The sequence below is a fragment of the Poromitra crassiceps genome (assembly GCF_964638095.1).
Source record: "Poromitra crassiceps genome assembly, chromosome: 26".
Classification (NCBI taxonomy): domain Eukaryota; kingdom Metazoa; phylum Chordata; class Actinopteri; order Beryciformes; family Melamphaidae; genus Poromitra; species Poromitra crassiceps.
This window is the reverse complement of record NC_139640.1, coordinates 15,368,827-15,386,326: the sequence shown is the minus strand read 5'-3', so window position 1 is coordinate 15,386,326 and position 17,500 is coordinate 15,368,827. Positions and strand designations below refer to the sequence as shown.

Here is a 17,500-nt window from a genome sequence, read left to right as displayed (position 1 = left end):
ACGTGTCCCAGCCTGAAGACATCTATATGTCAATATCCATCTATAGTCATAGCGCCTCCTACTGGCAACACAGAAAGTGGTTTGTAACTCGGCCCTATACATGGTCACACGCGCACCAAACTTCACGTTTGATTCAGATTCAGATTCAGAAAACTTTATTTATCCCCAAGGGGCAATTCAGTTTCTGCAGTTCATCACCGTTGCGGGTAAACACATTGTGTCTCTGTCCTAAATCACAAGATACAAAATACAGAAACATACAGAGAGAAAAACAAAACAAAAAGAGAAACTCAGTGTGATCGACCGAGGGGAAGTGCGTTTGATTCCTCGTGTCCCGCAGCACACATGGATCTGAGCCACAGAGATGCATGGTGCATAAAAAGTGCAAACAAATGCAGACTGCATAGAGTGCAACATTCAAATGAAAAGAGGTAAGAGGAGAATGCGTTTGTTAAGGCTGTTTCTGTCCTTTACAGATAAACCATTAAACCAACATATAAAAGAAAAGGTTATAAGGCTCTCAATATAAGATCTGTAAACAGTGCACAGGATGGTTTTTGACACTTTAAAGGAGTTAATTTTCCTTAGTAGGTAGATTTTCTGTTGGCCTCTCTTAACAAGAGACCCTATGTTTGTGTCAAACTTAAGATGCGAGTCGAACACTGTTCCCAGGTACCTTTTAAGAATGGACAATATGGACGTCTTCACCATGAATGGAGCTAGCAACAGGGTCAGCTTTCTTATTTCTGAAATCGATTACAAGCTCCTTTGTCTTTGACACGTTAAGATCAAGGAAGTTGTCATCGCACCATTGAACAAAATCAGGAAGGGCACAACCGTGGTTCAACTCTGCCCCCTGGAGGAGAGACAGGAGTGCAGCGTCGTCAGAGTATTTGACTATAAGGCTGTTGTCCCTGTTAGATCTGCAGCTGTCTGTGTACAAGATAAAGAAAACAGATGAAAAGACGCTGCCCTGTGGGGAGCCTGTGTTACAAGTTAAGTTGGATGAGCATCCCAGCCTGAAGACATCTATATGACAATTTTGAGTTATAGGCAGAGAACCCCCTACTGACAACACAGAAAGCCGTTTGTAACTCGGCTGTACATGGTCACATGGGTAGTTTGCTGTAGGCTACATTGCTTTCTTTTCATATTCGTTAAACTTTTTTAAGAGTATAGTTACTCTGATTGTATACTTGTGTATTAGCTAGCTCTCCTCAGAGACGCTGAGCATGTTTAAAGGTCAAATGAAGAGATGGCTGAAGTCCACTCAAACCTGTACACATAGTTAGGGGTAAAGAACTAGAATGGTTCTACTGTATTGCTATGTGGGTAGTTTGCTGTACATTTCTTTATTTTCATATTTGTTGTTTAAATCTCTATATGTAGATATGTAGAGTATAGTTATTCTGATTGTATACTTGTGTGTTAGCTAGCTCTCTTTTTCTTGCTGCACTTGTCTTTAGAGATAAGATGTTATTTTAATCTTGTATATTTGCACCTTGTTCTTTTTCCCTATCAGGACACAAGGCCTGTACCTTCTGACAGGGGGACTAACAATGTAAATCAGTCTTGTGACTGCAATTGTCGTGCATTTACATTTTGCTAAAATGTTCATTAATGTACACTGTCCCCTTTTGAACAAATACATTGAAATTGAATTGAATTGAAATTTACATTGATTGATTGATTGATTGATTGATTATTTTATTTTGATTCAATGTGTCATGGGCACATGATGAGGCACAATTTAATTGCTCAGTCTACTCTGTGCTAAAGGTTTTGAGTTTTGAGGATTTCATTTGAGTGTTTCTGTATGTAAGTGGATGTTGTTTTGTGTGCTTTGTTGGGCTGTCCTGTGTTTATAAGAGCAACAAAATGCATTAAAAAACAGTTTGTACTTCCCAGCTCTAATCTTATTTCATACGCTCTCTCTTCAAAAGTGTTTGATTTTCATCATAATCTGGTTTTCCATAATAATAATAATAATAATTTCAGTGATTCTGCCTGTGTTGCTGTCTGTTGTAGTGTAAAACGACTAAAGGGAGAGCAGGTGCTTACATGAAAGTGAGTGAGAAAAGGAGAAGATAATGAATAATGACATCACAACAGTATAATCCTGATGTTAATTTAAAATGAAATATTCCTCTAAATATGGCCCTGGTGGGCAGTGCCGAGAGTCCCTTCCTTAGAGCACCCCCTACTTAAAAGTAGTTCCAGGGCGGCTGCTTGCCAGCCAGACTGTGCATACTCGAATGTAACTGAGTGCATTGGTTGCGGTACACGTCCAAAACACTAGGTGGCTTGTGGTACATTGCATATGACGTTATCATGTCGTTTACCAAGAACTTTCAATCATGTCGGTGGGGGGACATTTTATTGTCCCTTTATTTCAAAACTCATTCCGGTGAGCCTGCAGAAAGCTTTGCTAGATGAGGGACAAGCACTGTTAAATGATTCCTCACAACAAGTACGTCAGCGATTATGTGCGCAGCCCAAGGCAACGGCCAATCACAGCTCTCGTGCTGGTCATGTCACGTCCGCATTGACGCCGCAGAGTCACATTTTCGAGGAGATGCACGCCCCCCTCCGCCGAGCTGCGCCGATAGGACGGCCAGCTGCGGGGACCCCTCGGCGCAGTCTGCGCTGGTGATTTCGCGTAAGCATAAAACCAGTTTTAGGCCACCTTGGCAGTGCCCTGCTACCAGCCTGCTACTGTCACGTGCTTTAATTAAAAACATCAGTGGTCTCAGTTTAATGGATCCTGACCTATGCAAAGGATGTGTCATTGGCTCATTTTCAGAAAAATTGCCCCTCACAATGTCAATAGAGCAATAGTAACACCAGGGCCGTAGCCAGGGTTCCGAAATAGGGGAGGTCCAGACAATTGAGGGTTTTTTTTCCCCTTTTTAAGCCATATTTAGAGTAATATATCATTTTAAATCAACATTAGGATTATACTGTTGTGATGTCATTATTCAGTATATTCTCTTTCATGTCACCACCTGCTCAGATCTCCTGTCAACATAATTGTAACTAACAAACACAAACTGTTTTAGCCAAATTCATATCAAAATGACACCTACAAACACAGGTACACAACCCAAGCCGTACAGAACACACAAAGTCATCATCGATAATAAAAAAAACATACAGAGGGACATTTATTTATTCCTGATAGGAACGATTGAAAAATAAAATAAAATATATTATGTTGTTTTTAACTTTACACCACCTCTTTTTGTTACTTATTGGGTCATGAAACTGAAACCATGCATATAGCCACCTGCATACCTGACTTCGGGAGCTTGGCAATTGGCATCATGCATGATTAGCCAGTAGCATCCCAACGTGTCACACAGGTAACATTACTTAAGAGACAGACTAGACACTTACTTTCTTGGTTGTTGCTAAAAAATCTGTCAGTGTCACTCACTGTCTGTCGTTCACTCGCTCACTGTCTCGCAGGTCGCTCACCTTCAATTATCTCGCCAGGCAGACAGACAGTCATCACTCACCACCATGCTGCTGCTCTCTCGGAATCAAGTTACCGCGGACGCGGCGTCAGATGACTTCCTGCCTGACCTGCCTTTCGTTTCAAAATAAAAGCGATCCCGTGTTTTTCATGCTTTTCCATGCAGATTGATTTATAAATTTTTTTTTTTTTTTTTTTTTTTTTTCTGAAATATTAGGGGAGGTCCGGACCTCCCCGTCCTCATAGCTAGCTACGGCCCTGAGTAACACAGGTGCAACCCAAACAGCACTGGAACACTTAAATGGATTGGAAGTTGGAAACCCTCATTAATGTTTTGCTTGCACCTGTGTTACTTCCTGCTTTTTAGACGCAAAACGGCTGCTGATGAAAAAGGTCAATGGAAGGATTTCTCTCCTCTTCTCTTGAGCTGCTGAATGCTGCTGGCTGAAAGAGAAGCTCAGTGGCCTCAGGTGCTGACAAATGAAGAAACACTGCCACCTGCTGGTTTTAGAGACACAGTAGAGAGTAATAATCCAAAAAGGTTCATAGTGTCTATACTTTACTTAGATTGTTAGGTTTTCTTCTATAACAGACACAGGTTTGTGTTCCTACCTGACATGTTTCGACGGCAATACTTCCGTCTTCATCAGAGGTGTCACTAGATGGTGTGTGACGTGCCTTAAACAGCTGATGTTGTTTACAGAGGCGTGGTCGTCCTGACAGCACACCAGTCAAACCACACATAAAACTCAGACAACTGCTAGTGCACCCAAAAGATAAAATCGACCCAAACAATAAATGCAATGTCATCTATGAGATACCATGTCAATCATGCAATAAATCGTACATAGGAGAAACAGGACGGTCATTCATCACCCGCAAAAAAGAGCACCAAAAGGAATGTGAGAAGGAGACAACAAAAAGACAGACACGGGCTATAAAGGAACAGGCACTACAAGAAAATCTCAAATCGGCAATCACAGATCACTGCAAAAGGGAGAACCACATTATGGATTGGGAATTGGGAATTGCAACGTTCACAATATTGCAACGTTCACAATATCAACACTAGACAAGCCAAGTTGTTATACCTCCCATTTTACCGCACTGGACTCTGTCAGTTCTCTATCAGATATAGGGGTGTCCAGATATGGAACAATATTTATCATCTTGTATCCCAGTCCAAATCTCTCAATCATTTCAAACACAAATTTAAGATCTATCTGATGAACCTAACTTAATTCTACCGCCCACATACACCCTTTCACACACAGCACACCCACACTTTTTTATGTTTTTCTTTTATTCAGTTTTATTTCTGTTTTTAATTTATTGATTGTGTATTGATAAGAGGTGACATCATGTTTACAAGCTCTCTCGGGTTTTTTAGATGTTCACCTGCACAATATGTAGGCAAATGTTTATGTTTGTTATATTATGTTTTAAATGAGTGCAAATAAATAAACTAAAAAAATAAAAAAAATAAGGCCAAAGTCATCCGCACTCAGGACAACAAACATCAGCGCTGGATTATGGAGGCAGTGGAGATCAGGAAGCGGGCGCAAACGACGATGAACCGGGACGAGGGGGCTTACATGCTTTCCACCACCTGGAGCAGCGTTCTCAAACGGCGGAATGACAGCGGGGGGCGTGGTCGTCCTGTCAAATCTGACAGGACGACCACGCCTCTGTAAACAACATCAGCTGTTAAAGACACGTCACACACCATCTAGTGACACCTCTGATGAAGACGGAAGTTTTGCCGTCGAAACATGTCAGGTAGGAACACAAACCTGTGTCTGTTATAGAAGAAAACCTAACAATCACAGTAGAGAGTACTTCATCTGGAGTACTTGCTGACACAGTACTGACCTCATTGTGCTCTGATGTTCTTTCCTCTTTGCACTGTGACATGTGCTGTAAATGAACAGTGAGTTAGTGAGTTATTCTGAGTGTAATTGCTGTTAGATGTGCTGTAAATGAACACTGATGCTATTCTATTCTATTCTATTCTATTCTATTCTATATATTCTATTCTCAAAGTGTTCCTGGCTGCCAGATGGGGAAGAAGAAGAATGCTACTAAGCAGTAGTTTAACCATGTGTCATGGAGGGCAGAGAGTCTGCAGGCTTTTAATGCAGCCAAACACTACAGCAGAGATTTGACTGATCAGCTCCCTCTCTGGTGGAAGATGTGCTAATCATTTAAATCACCTGCTGTATGATTGGTTAGAAAGACATATTCTGCATAGTAACAGAGGCTCCTCTGACCTGCTTTTTACTTGCTGTTTTTCCAGACACTGTTTACATTAATGACTTGTAACTTTCATTCAGTCACTGACTCATTAGCTATGTTTGGAATGGTTCACTCACTCACTCACTCACTCACTAACTCCCCATGTAGTGTTTATCAGGGAACTATTCACGAGTTTCCTGACCGGACCGTGGGCGCTTCCATGACACCCTCCCTCCCTGTTTCCAGCTGCCGGTTGCCTGTTTCCGCCCAGGACCGTTCATAGCGAAAGAGACTGAAAATAATCATAATAATTGTTGTGACTTTGTACCTACCTATGTCTTGTAATGGAGCCCCCCAGCACAATAATTTCACACATGCATTTGTACAACGGAGTGACAATATCTTGAATCTTGAAAGAGAGAGACCGCTAAAGCTCCGTTCAATGACCAAATAATAAGAGTTCCAGTTTGGACGTTTAGCCTTCAAAACAAAAGCGGCCGCTATGCAACCACATACTATTTTTAGCCATTTTGACTAAAATAAGCCCGTACAGTACAAGTGAATTGACATTCACCTCGTTTTTGTAAAATATTGCCGCTATGCAACCACACAACGTCACTATTTTTAGCCATTTCGGATCAAATAAGCCAAACGTCCCCACTCTTTGACAGCGGCGCGCACATCCTTGCTAGTGAAAAAAATGTAAACAGGAAGTTGACAACTGGCAACCGCTGAGAATCATGGGAAACGTAAGTCCAGGAATAAGGTGAATAGGAACGATCAAACGAGTTTAGCACACTACTGTACCTCACTCTTCTTCTCCTTCCGTAAACACAACAGCATTGCATTGTGGTATATGGGATAAATTGTACATTCTGTGTTCACTAGAAATTGCTCTGCATTGTGGGTATTTTACAGTGGCCTATATAGTCATTATATATTATATATATATATATATATATATATATATATTATAGTGAATCAACAGTTGAGGATTGGGACACTAGTACAAAATGGCCAACACACTATATAGGCCACTATTTCTTTAATAGGGAGCGGTTTGGAACAGGGCTCTTGAGTCAGTCATGCATGACGGTTTACACTATTTGAGTCACACTTCTGTTTACTCTTTTAAGCCATTATCGCTTATTAATGTCCCTTATTACATCTAGACCAATCACAAAGATGTAGACACACAGAAGCAGGTGAGTTCATCTGGAAGCGTTGAGACAATGTGGATTGTGTCAACATGACAGATGTCCCAAATAGTTCATACATTCAGGGGCAAATTCACAAAGAATGAATTGTGGCCGATACAGCACGCATGAATTGCGTATCATTTGCATAATTGCTAATTATGCCAATGCAAACACGCCAATATCGTTTTGCTGCTGAGTGCAATTTGCCCCGTTTTGTATCTGACTGCAATTATCAATGTGGCAAAGTACAGTGGAATATCTGCTTATAGTGATCACGGTTATAGCAATCAATCACTTATATTGATCAAAAAGCTTCCTATACACATGCTGTTTAAATAGTGATCATACTCTGCTTACAGTGATCATTTTGGGCCTTGTCCCACCTGATAACAATGGAAAACATGTTTAAAACTACAGTATTTGTATTATTTCTTTACTTACAAACTGCCAAAAATGAGCCAACGAGATACAGCAGCGATACTTGATGCATGTCTGTCTGTATATAAGGAGAGATCACGGCATCTCTGTCTGTGGAGAGACGGCGGTGTCTCTGTCTACGCGAGACCGCTGTGCTTGAAACAGCTGGAGGCCTAACTTACAGTATAGATGTTTAAAGTCAATAACATTCCTACTGTATTCATGTAATACATTATACAAATGTCAGTTAGGTGGTAATCTGCATGAGAAATGAAGAAAGAGAAAAGGATCGGTTATAATGATCAATTTGACCCGTCCCAAGGTGATCAATATAGGAGGAGTGCACTGTATAAATGTTGCCTTTGGGCTGTTTCCTTCTCCTCCTCCTTTCTTCCACTGACCAACTGAGCACCATCAAAACTCCATCTAAACTATTTGCACACATACGTTTACATACAGTAGCCTACCTTTAGAATAACAGTGATGAGACACAGAGCTCCTGGATATGAAATGTGAGATATTCTGTCTGTGGATAAAGTGAAAGAACGGCACAATATTGTGCTTCTCTGTATGTCCATGGGAAAGTACTGTAGTGCATAAAGCATGTCGCCAAAACGATGTGATGGACAGAGCTCATTATACATCTACTGAAATATTTCACATTTAGCAAATGTTATCCATACTGGTTATATTCCTATGATTTAACACTATATAACACTGTAAGGTAAGCCCTTGTTCACATAGGACGCCTAACGTAAGCAGAACTGAAGCTTGAGGCAGGCTCACGCTTAACCGTTCACACAAGAAGCCTTCTCTTTTCCTCTCAGCGCCTCGGCGCCCATTGACTTCATGCCTGGCTTGACAGATCAATGCTTGGCTTCAGCACGCGTCGCGCTTGGAACAGGCGTGAATCCTGAACGATCGCTTGAGCAAGGCTTGAGCGTGGCTTCGGCGTGACGCGCACGCGGGTGGTGTGAACGGCTTCGCCTGTTAACAACTAAACAGGCGGAGCCTAAACAACTAAATGAAACTTGTGGGTTCAGCGTAGGTAGAGCTTAGGTTGAGCGTTGCTTCGGCGTCCTGTGTGAACGGGCTGTAAGATCTAGGCTGTAGAAAGGTGAGCTGAGTGTAAAAAAACCCCACATTCCCAGGATTCTCTGTATGACCATGGAGGAGCGGTGCGTAAAGCACGTCCCCAAAATGATGTGATAGACAGAGCTCATTATATCTCTGAATAAATTCTTCACATTTGAGCAAATGTTTCCATACTGGTTATTTCCTCCTATGATTTAAAGCAGCTGTGAGGAACTTTCATGTTGTGTTGGTTGTAGCGGTGCCTGTGGACAGCCCTAGGAGGAATCATGAACATGCAAAAGCAAAGACAAAAACAAGCAAAGGGGGAAGGAATCAAGAAAATAGGCCAAATGGCTAGTGAATGTTCACATGTGACCTGCCACTGTCCTGCCCCCTTGTGGAAAGTCACTACTAACGCCGAGTACAGGAGCGTTGCACATCTGTTTGGAGTTGGCCTGTCAACTGTCTGTGATTGCTTGTGTGACCAATTGGGTACTCTCAACAATACAATTGCATAGTAGCTAGTATGCAATCAACTAGTGAGACCCACAGGTTGTTCAAGCAAATGAACCAAACAGAGACGCGTGTTTCAGTATAAAAATATATAAGTTGCTTTATTTTCATTAAGATCAGTCTTATTGTTTAAAGTCAACCAGGGGGAGAGGGAGGCCCCAGACCCACCGGAGAACTGCACTCTGCTACCACCAGTACCAGGAAGTAGTCGGTGAAAAGAACTTAGTGCACTGCAAACCAATTTACATGATTGATTGATTGATTGATTGATTGATTGATTGATTGATTGATTGATTGATTTGATTCATTGTGTCATGCACTTAACAGTGCCCAGTCCACATGGGCTTACGAGACACACAAGATATATAGTTCCAGATCGTAACTGTGCACACAGGGACCTTTTTCGTCTGTCCAAATCAAACTTTACATAAGGCTCTACACAGTAACTGTCTTTTATGAGACGGTACGTTCTTAGCGTTGGTTTATACCACAAATCAACAGACCATTTATATTTATACAGAAGGAGCATATTACTCATAGTCTCCCGGATATCACACAACAACCTATTGTGAAAAATAAATGACAAGTCGTTGACAGATGGAATAAGGATTTCAGTTCAACTGCCCAGGGATGTCTATGGGCAATGTCCCAGTCAAATATCTTTTTTGTGAGTCTCTGATCAGACATCCTCACAAGTCTATTCCATAGTCGAAGCATCTGACCTTTATGCCTGATGTTTGGGGATTCCCATCCCATATCACCACTGATGACCAGAACTGAGCCACTGAAGCCCTCTGAGACATGCTTGTGAATTAGGGCTATACAAATAAACTTGACTTGACTTGACTGATGTACATTTGTGAACTAGATGTTCCTGGGAACCCCAAACACCAGAAGCATAATCCGACACAGGACAGACACAGGAGTTATACAGCTGTGTGCAAGTATGGAATCCCATATTACCACAATGTTTACCTTTGTTCAGTACAGATCCCAGGGCTCTGCCCGCTGATTGAGCTAGAACACTGACTCCCTCCTTAAAGGTCATATGCTCATCCAGCATCAGGCCCAGATATTTATAGGGATCTGTATATGATAGTACTGCTGGACCAAAATGAAATACAGAATACAAAATTAAATACAGAAATACACACATTATATTAGTGATCATAAGTCCAAACCAATTAAGTGTGAATCAAACTGATCATATATCCCGCTCACACCACTGGTCTACAGACAATGATTTCCCGCCGGTGCTGGGCCTGAAACCAACCCATAGTATTAACACATTCACTGCCAGCCATTTTTTTTTTACTGTAGGTAGGTTCTGCCAGAGGGTTTTTTTGAGGATTCTGGCTCATCTTTCAAGACCCGAGGATTCTTTTCTGCTAAGATTTTGTGAACACACAATATCTCAAAAGAACTAATAGAATGTGTGCTTTCTCTGTCTAAAAGAGTTAGTTTGTAGAGTTAGTAGTTATGTAAGCATTAGCAGTTGAATACAGCATGGTTTCAGCGTCAGAAAAACTATTCAGAGATAAACGGCTTTTTGTGAAATTCGATAGAACAGTCACTTTAACCATTCATTTTTGGCATCAGTAAGACCTAAACAATAGTTTTGAACAGTAATTTCCTCCATAACAGCAGGAAACTCCCCTCTGCTTCCAACTCCTCCCTCCGTGGGCGTTCTTCTTGGCTGCAGCGGCCGTGTCACAAGCTTGTCACCAGTCTCACTGCTTTGCTGCTGCTGTGCGGCTGTGCCTGTCTGCGCGGCCGCTCTTTGAGGAAGTCTGGTTGGACTCGCTCGCTTCTTGGAGTTTTGGTTGAGAGCTTTGATGAAGCTTTTGCGATTCTGGTCATATTTATGCTGCGTGTTTCAAAGTGTGTTCCATCCGTAATCTATTATGCAAATTTGCAATCCCGCACTGCCAGCAATCAGCGCAATCCATTTTCATAAGAATGGCTTCGTCACACTGCTTTTTGCTTGCCTTCCTCCTTCCTTGTCGCCACTTAGTGGGTCGGTGGAATGGGTTGTACACGTTGTACACGTCCAATACTTATATAAGAGATGTAAAAGGGTTAGATGCACATCCCACGGTCAAAAAAAAAATAATCATTTTTTTGACATATTAATACGTCGTTGGCAGTGAACGTGTTAAAATGGGCACAGGATAATAGAGGCTAAGAAAGAGTTATGTTGCATCAACCCAATTACAATCATATATTTCTACAAAACAGCGACTGGCAGCCTCAGCCACGACAAGGCTTTCCTGCAACACAATACAAATTATATTCAACAAAAATCATTAATTTCCTCCTGTACATACCTCAGGGAGACTAGACAACTCCCCTACAAATACCACTAACAATGTTTCTTTACCTTTAATGCACTGCACCTGAACCCTCGTACAAGGCAAGCAGCATAGGTAACATGTCATCTGGTAGCCTTTGCCCTAAACATCACACAAGGTTAAATAATTTGTCTCCAAACAATATAAATTATAACAGCAATATGAAAAAATGACATATACCTCAATTGGGTTCTTCTCCCCCTTCCCAATATGGCTGAAACACTTGACACTGGAGCACTGATCTGACCACCTCAAGTGTGTGTACATTAAAATCACAGAAAATGATAGACATGAAAAGCAAGTGTGTGGCTTCAGACTAGGGCTAGTCGACTAGTTAAACCACTAGTCGACGCTGTGCATAGTAGTCGACTAGTTGTCATTCTTGGTTTTCCCTGTTTTCAGAGTGCCGTTTTAATAAAAGCAGTACAGCAGATATGCCACTGGGGGGCGCTGTGGGTGTGTTGACTGCCAAAGGAGCAGAAATGAGATAGCAGAGGAAGAAGAGGGCATTAACGCTACCAAAGAGCATGGAAGGAAAGAGACGAAACTCCGGACATTTTTGGAAACAGAATGCGCCTCGCAGTGGTCAGCTGCGGTAGCGCGGGCCCCTATAATCAGCCTCTCTAAACAGTAACTCAACGGGAGAACACTTTAAATTTCGTGGATTCACATCTTTTCTGGGCGTACTGTAAATCTTGATTGAAGTGGTGTAGTGCAGGGATGTAAAACAACAACCATATTGTGGAAACTAAGCAAAATTTTTCTTTTTTTTCTTTTAGTTTTTTCAAGATAAATAGTAAATGCAAAGGACCCGAGGTTAAAACCACGGCAACGCACTTCTGACGGAGTGGACGACAGCCGCATTAGCTATTTATCTTGAAAAAACTAAACAAAGAAAACGAAAAATTTTGCTTAGTTTCCACAATATGGTTGTTGTTTTACATCCCTGCACTACACCACTTCAATCAAGATTTGCAGTACGCCCGGAAAAGATGTGAATCCCCAAAGTTTAGAGTGTTCTCCCGTTGAGTTACTGTTTAGAGAGGCTGATTATTGGGGCCCGTGCTACCGCAGCTGACCACTGCGAGCCTGTGCGAGGTTCTTTTGGCGCTGTCACGCTTCCAAAAATAAAAAATGGCGGAGGCTGCTGGGCGCTGATGTTGCAATGGGGCAATATGGAGCTTTCAGTTCTTTCCATAAAAGTTCTTTGACGCTACAAACATGACAGACTCACAGTTTGGAAATAGTAGTTTACCTGAGCAGATAAAACCTTCACCTGCATGATATGTAAGGCTACAACAGCAGTACCAGCTCTATGCATAACCATCACTACACCTGGTGCCAGGTACCACTTTGTGGAGTATCATCATGGAATAACGTTTACCACCATCATGCACTTTATTAGAGGAGGGTCTGGCTGCAACTGTATCCGCAACTGACAGGAAGTCACGTGACCTCCGCAGCGGAAGTTCTTCTTATTCGTGTTGATATTGCATTAAAGCAGCTACGAGCAACTTTTTCGATTGTTATTAAACAGTATAAATTTAATATCAATGCATCACATCTTACCTCTAATAGTCGACGAGACCAAAGCCGTGTGTATCTGAGATTGCTCCCTTAGGTGATTATTAAGTCTATAGTCTGTCTAAACTCGCGCCAACAGGGGGCTCTCTAGAGCGACCGGACCGGGTAACCCGGAAGTGAAACCAGGAAGTGAAACCAGGAAGTGAAACGCAGCTGCCTTTTTACGCCGTTTGCGCTGCCTAGCAACATAACATAAACAATGTGAACGCCACGCATACTCGCGGGAACATCTCTCGTTATATTCTAACAGGTTTTTTGGAAGTTATTTTGTGGTTATGGCCGAAGTGGCTGCTGCAAACCGTTTCATTTAAATTCCTGATCTGCCCTGGCTACAGACACACTAACACTGGCCGATTCACTCGGGGTTCAAGCGAGACTACTCTGCGTTGGTATCGTCGACTATTAGAGGTAAGATGTGATGCATTGATATAAAATTTATACTGTTTAATAACAATCGAAAAAGTTGCTCGTAGCTGCTTTAACGTCTCTCTTTTTTTTTTACCTCCAATGCTCCAATGCCAACCGCCGAAACTCCAGTAGGTGGCGGTAATGCACATACATATCATCATCATCATCATCACTTTATTGTCAGACACAAGGTCCATTAAAAAACACACAATACATATAAAACAGGTAACAACACAATAAGAGCACTTAACAATTCTACAGTAAGGCACTGTACCAGTGTTTCCAGATGGAAGACATGTATCTCGTGTCACTGAGATTGGGTTGAGAGAGCAACATAATGAGCATATTCTGAGACATATTCAGACGACAGATAAACCTTTACATCAGGTTTCTCAACAGGGCATGAAAGGTGTTAACTCCTGCTCCACAAAACATTTCACTGGCGCTACTACACCTTGGCTTCCTAAGAAGGATCCTCAGGCAGTCATTATAAGCAACCTGGAGCTTTTTAATGCTAGCCTGCTTAAACTTGACCCACAGGGGGGCAGTATACAGAGGAGTACAGTAGGCTCTAAACAGGTTAACCTTTACATCATCTGAGCAAAAATAAAACTTCTTCCTCAGCATGTTAGCTTGAGCATACAGTACACGCCTAGCTCTGTCTGTACATGTCATCATCATCACTCATTTGATCAGTTATAATATGACCCAAATATTTAGTTTGACAGCAAACTGCCAGCACCTGCCCAGACAAATAAAAAGAAGGAAAGGAGAGATCCTTATCATCTCTTGTTCTGCAGATCATAGTGACACTCTTTTTAGCATTATATTTCACATCAAAATGACCTCCATAGTCAGAACAGATATTCAGCAACTGTTGGAAACCAGTACTGCTTGGAGACAGGATAACCAAATCATCGGCATACATAAAGTGATTTACAGTGGTGTTACCAATCACATATCCAGTTCGGCAGCTGCTGAGCTGTACAGAGAGTTCATTCATATATAAATTGAACTTTCCCGGCTCCTCACAACTCCAAGCCTATTCCCATGATGTCACAAGCATTTTCCTACCAATATGGCGCTACAATACACAGCTCATTGGCTGCTTGTGTCACTTGACCTGTTAATCACCTGTTAATTGATTCGCCTGTTATTTTCCTACCAACTCCTATGTAACACAATACTATCAATTAACGCCACTATAATCATAAAAGGAGGAAAAATGGCATTGTGTTGCTGTAAATCATTCCCAACCTTTTTCATACTAAGGAGCCCTAATTTAGTTCACATTGTGGTAATGGACCCCCATATGATGAGGTTTGGTCTCTCAGATGCAAATCAGATTTTTTAATTTTGTTTTATGTAGCCTATGATTTTGTCCAGAATTCCATATATATTAGGTTGAGAGATAACAGAGAATCCTGGAATCCTCTCAAGGACCACTGGTGGTGGTCCCCTAGCCCCACATTGAGAACTACTCAACCACTTGATTGTGCCGAGAGAGAGAGAGAGGAGGAGGGAGGGAGGGGTGAGAATGTGTGTTTGTACTGTCAGCAGCAGCAGCTCCGAGTCCGCACCAAGTGAGCCTCCCTCCACACAGCTACTTTCATCCCCGCCGTCATTTCCACAAACAAATCTCATCGCAGTTTAGCACACATGTAAAATATAACGCTATACTACGACGTGACAACGTGACAATGTTGCTCTAAACACATCGGCTACTATAATATATTTCCCTGCATCTCATACTGAGATTAGATCGGTATTAAAGTTTGGACAGACTGGAATGGATTGAGCAGCCAGGGTCTGAGGAGGAGGAGGAGGGAGGGGGAGAATGTTCTGCGGCCGCGCTGCAGTTCTGCTCTGCGCTCGAGAGGAAAAAGCAGAGGTGCACTACACCTTTTGACAAGAATCACGAAAAAGGGAGAAACAAATATTAAAAAGGGATTTCATGGCGGGGTATATGGCAAGTTGGACAAGGGCATAACGTGGAGAAATCTCCCATTGTGATTACATGAGCATGTTGAGAGCGGGGGGTTTGTCCTATTGTGCTGTGCTGCGATAACCAGGCTCGCGTCACTAGGCTCTTTTAACGATACTTAGACACACTACATACACACAAATGGGAGTCAATGGAGTCAATTTCTAGTTCGCCACTGAATGGCCAAATTGATATCACTTTCAACCATTTTGAGCAACGCTGTTTCCATAGAGGCCACCAGCGTTGGCTAGTTGTTGATATTTATAAAGATTTTGGAGCTCTCAAATAACTTATTTTCGAGGCGGTGAGCAAACTGTCATGGCGTCGATTTCCGGAAAAAAATTCCTGAGCTGAGCACAGCCAAAGAGTATAGTGACACGAGAGGAGAAGGTCATTTCTTGGTTTTTCCCATAGGTTTTTTTCAAATCAAGCATCATGCCGTTCTGCCAGAAATCTGGGGGGTTTAGTCGTGCTTTAACTGTCGTTTTCAATTTCACCACAAAGATTCTGACAAGAGGATGCAATAGGTGTCATTGTCTGTGTGTGTGTGTGTGTGTGTGTGTGTGTGTGTGTGTGTGTGTGTGTGTGTGTGTGTATGTGTGTGTGTGTGTGTGTGTGTGTGTGTGTGTATATATATATATATATATATATACATTTGAATTGATTTAAATAACTGTAGGCTACAGTATATAAATATAGACTGCAGGCTACAGTAAATAAATATAGACATGGCTATGTAGGTGTGTGTGGGGGTCTCCATGGCAACCAATAATTCCGACTGTCATCTCTAGTTAGATATTTACTTTAATGCTATCCATAGCACATTTACCTGCTAAATTCTCAGTTTTATATATTGTATAAAGCCTTTTAAATCTGTGTTCAAAACATGAAGACGAACTGCTGACGTCATGTAGGCTACTTCATTGGCAAAGTTGTATTTATGTTCGTTGTGTGTCTGTTTAACTTCAAAATGTCAATAAAGATAAAAAAAAAAGACGAACTTCCGCTGCCGAGGTGTCAGGTATATGTCAATAAAGATTTAAACTAGAACGACCGCAACGCGGACTTATGCCTCCGCCATTAGTTCATTCTTGAGTCCAAATCGCCATTTGAGGCAAATTGGAAGAAATTCCGTCAAGGCGCTCCTGTGATGTTGCGTTACAGAGCTTGGAAATTGGGTCTGTGAGGTCACAGTGACCTTGAACTTTGACCACCAAAATGTAATCAGTTCATCCTTGAGTCCAAGTGGACGCTTGAGGCAAATTCGAAGAAATTCCATCAAGACATTCCTGAGATATCGCGTTAACAAGCTTGAAAATGGCATTCGAGAGGTCATAGTGACCTTGAAGTTTGACCACCAAAATGTAATCAGTTCATCCTTGAGGCCAAGTTAATGTTTGAGGCAAATTTCATGAAATTCCGTCAAGGCATTCCTGAGATATGGTGTTAACAAGCTTGAAAATGGCGTTGGAGAGGTCCCAGTGACCTTGACCTTTGATCACCAAAATGTAATCCATTCATCCTTGCGCCCAAGTCGACGTTTGAGCCAAATTGGCAGAAATTCCATCAAGCCGTTCTTGAGATATCGCTTTAACGAACTTGGGAATGGCATTTGTGAGGTCACAGTGACCTTGACCTTTGACCACGAAAATTTAATTAGTTCATCCTTGAGTCCAAGTCGATGTTTGAGGCAAATTTGATGAAACTCCGTCAAGGCATTTCTGAGATGTTGCGCTAACAAGCTTGAAAATGGTGTTCGAGAGGTCACAGTGACCTTGGCCTTTGACCTTTGACCACCAAAATCAAATCAGTTCATCCTCGAGTCCAAGTCGATGTTTGAGGCAAATTTGATGAAATTCCGTCAAGGCATTCGTGAGATATAGCGTTAACAAGCTGGAAAATGGCGTTTGAGAGGTCACAGTGACCTTGACCTTTGACCTTTGACGATCAAAATCGAATCAGTTCATCCGTGAGTCCAAGTCGATGTTTGAGACAAGTTTGATTCAATTCCGTCAAGGCATTCCTGATATATCGCGTTAACAAGCTTGCAAATGGTGTTCGAGAGGTCACAGTAACCTTGACCTTTGACCTTTGACCACCAAAATCTAATCAGATCATCCTTGAGTCCAAGTGGACGCTTGAGGCAAATTCGAAGAAATTCCATCAAGACATTCCTGAGATATCGCGTTAACAAGCTTGAAAATGGCATTCGAGAGGTCATAGTGACCTTGAAGTTTGACCACCAAAATGTAATCAGTTC

At 41.9% G+C, this 17,500-nt stretch overlaps 1 protein-coding gene across 1 annotated transcript in view; it reads left to right on the top strand.

Annotated features, from left to right (window-relative positions):
• Positions 1–5,187: 5,187 nt before the first annotated feature.
• LOC310798708 (XK-related protein 8-like) overlaps positions 5,188–17,500 on the top strand; it is a gene marked incomplete at its 3' end in the record, with an annotated part of 26,680 nt that continues 14,367 nt past the window's right edge. The window contains exon 1 of the mRNA XM_083661262.1: positions 5,188–5,254. Coding sequence (XP_083517388.1) covers positions 5,220–5,254 — 35 coding nt within the window. The 5' untranslated portion in view covers positions 5,188–5,219. The remainder of the gene's footprint in view (positions 5,255–17,500) is intronic.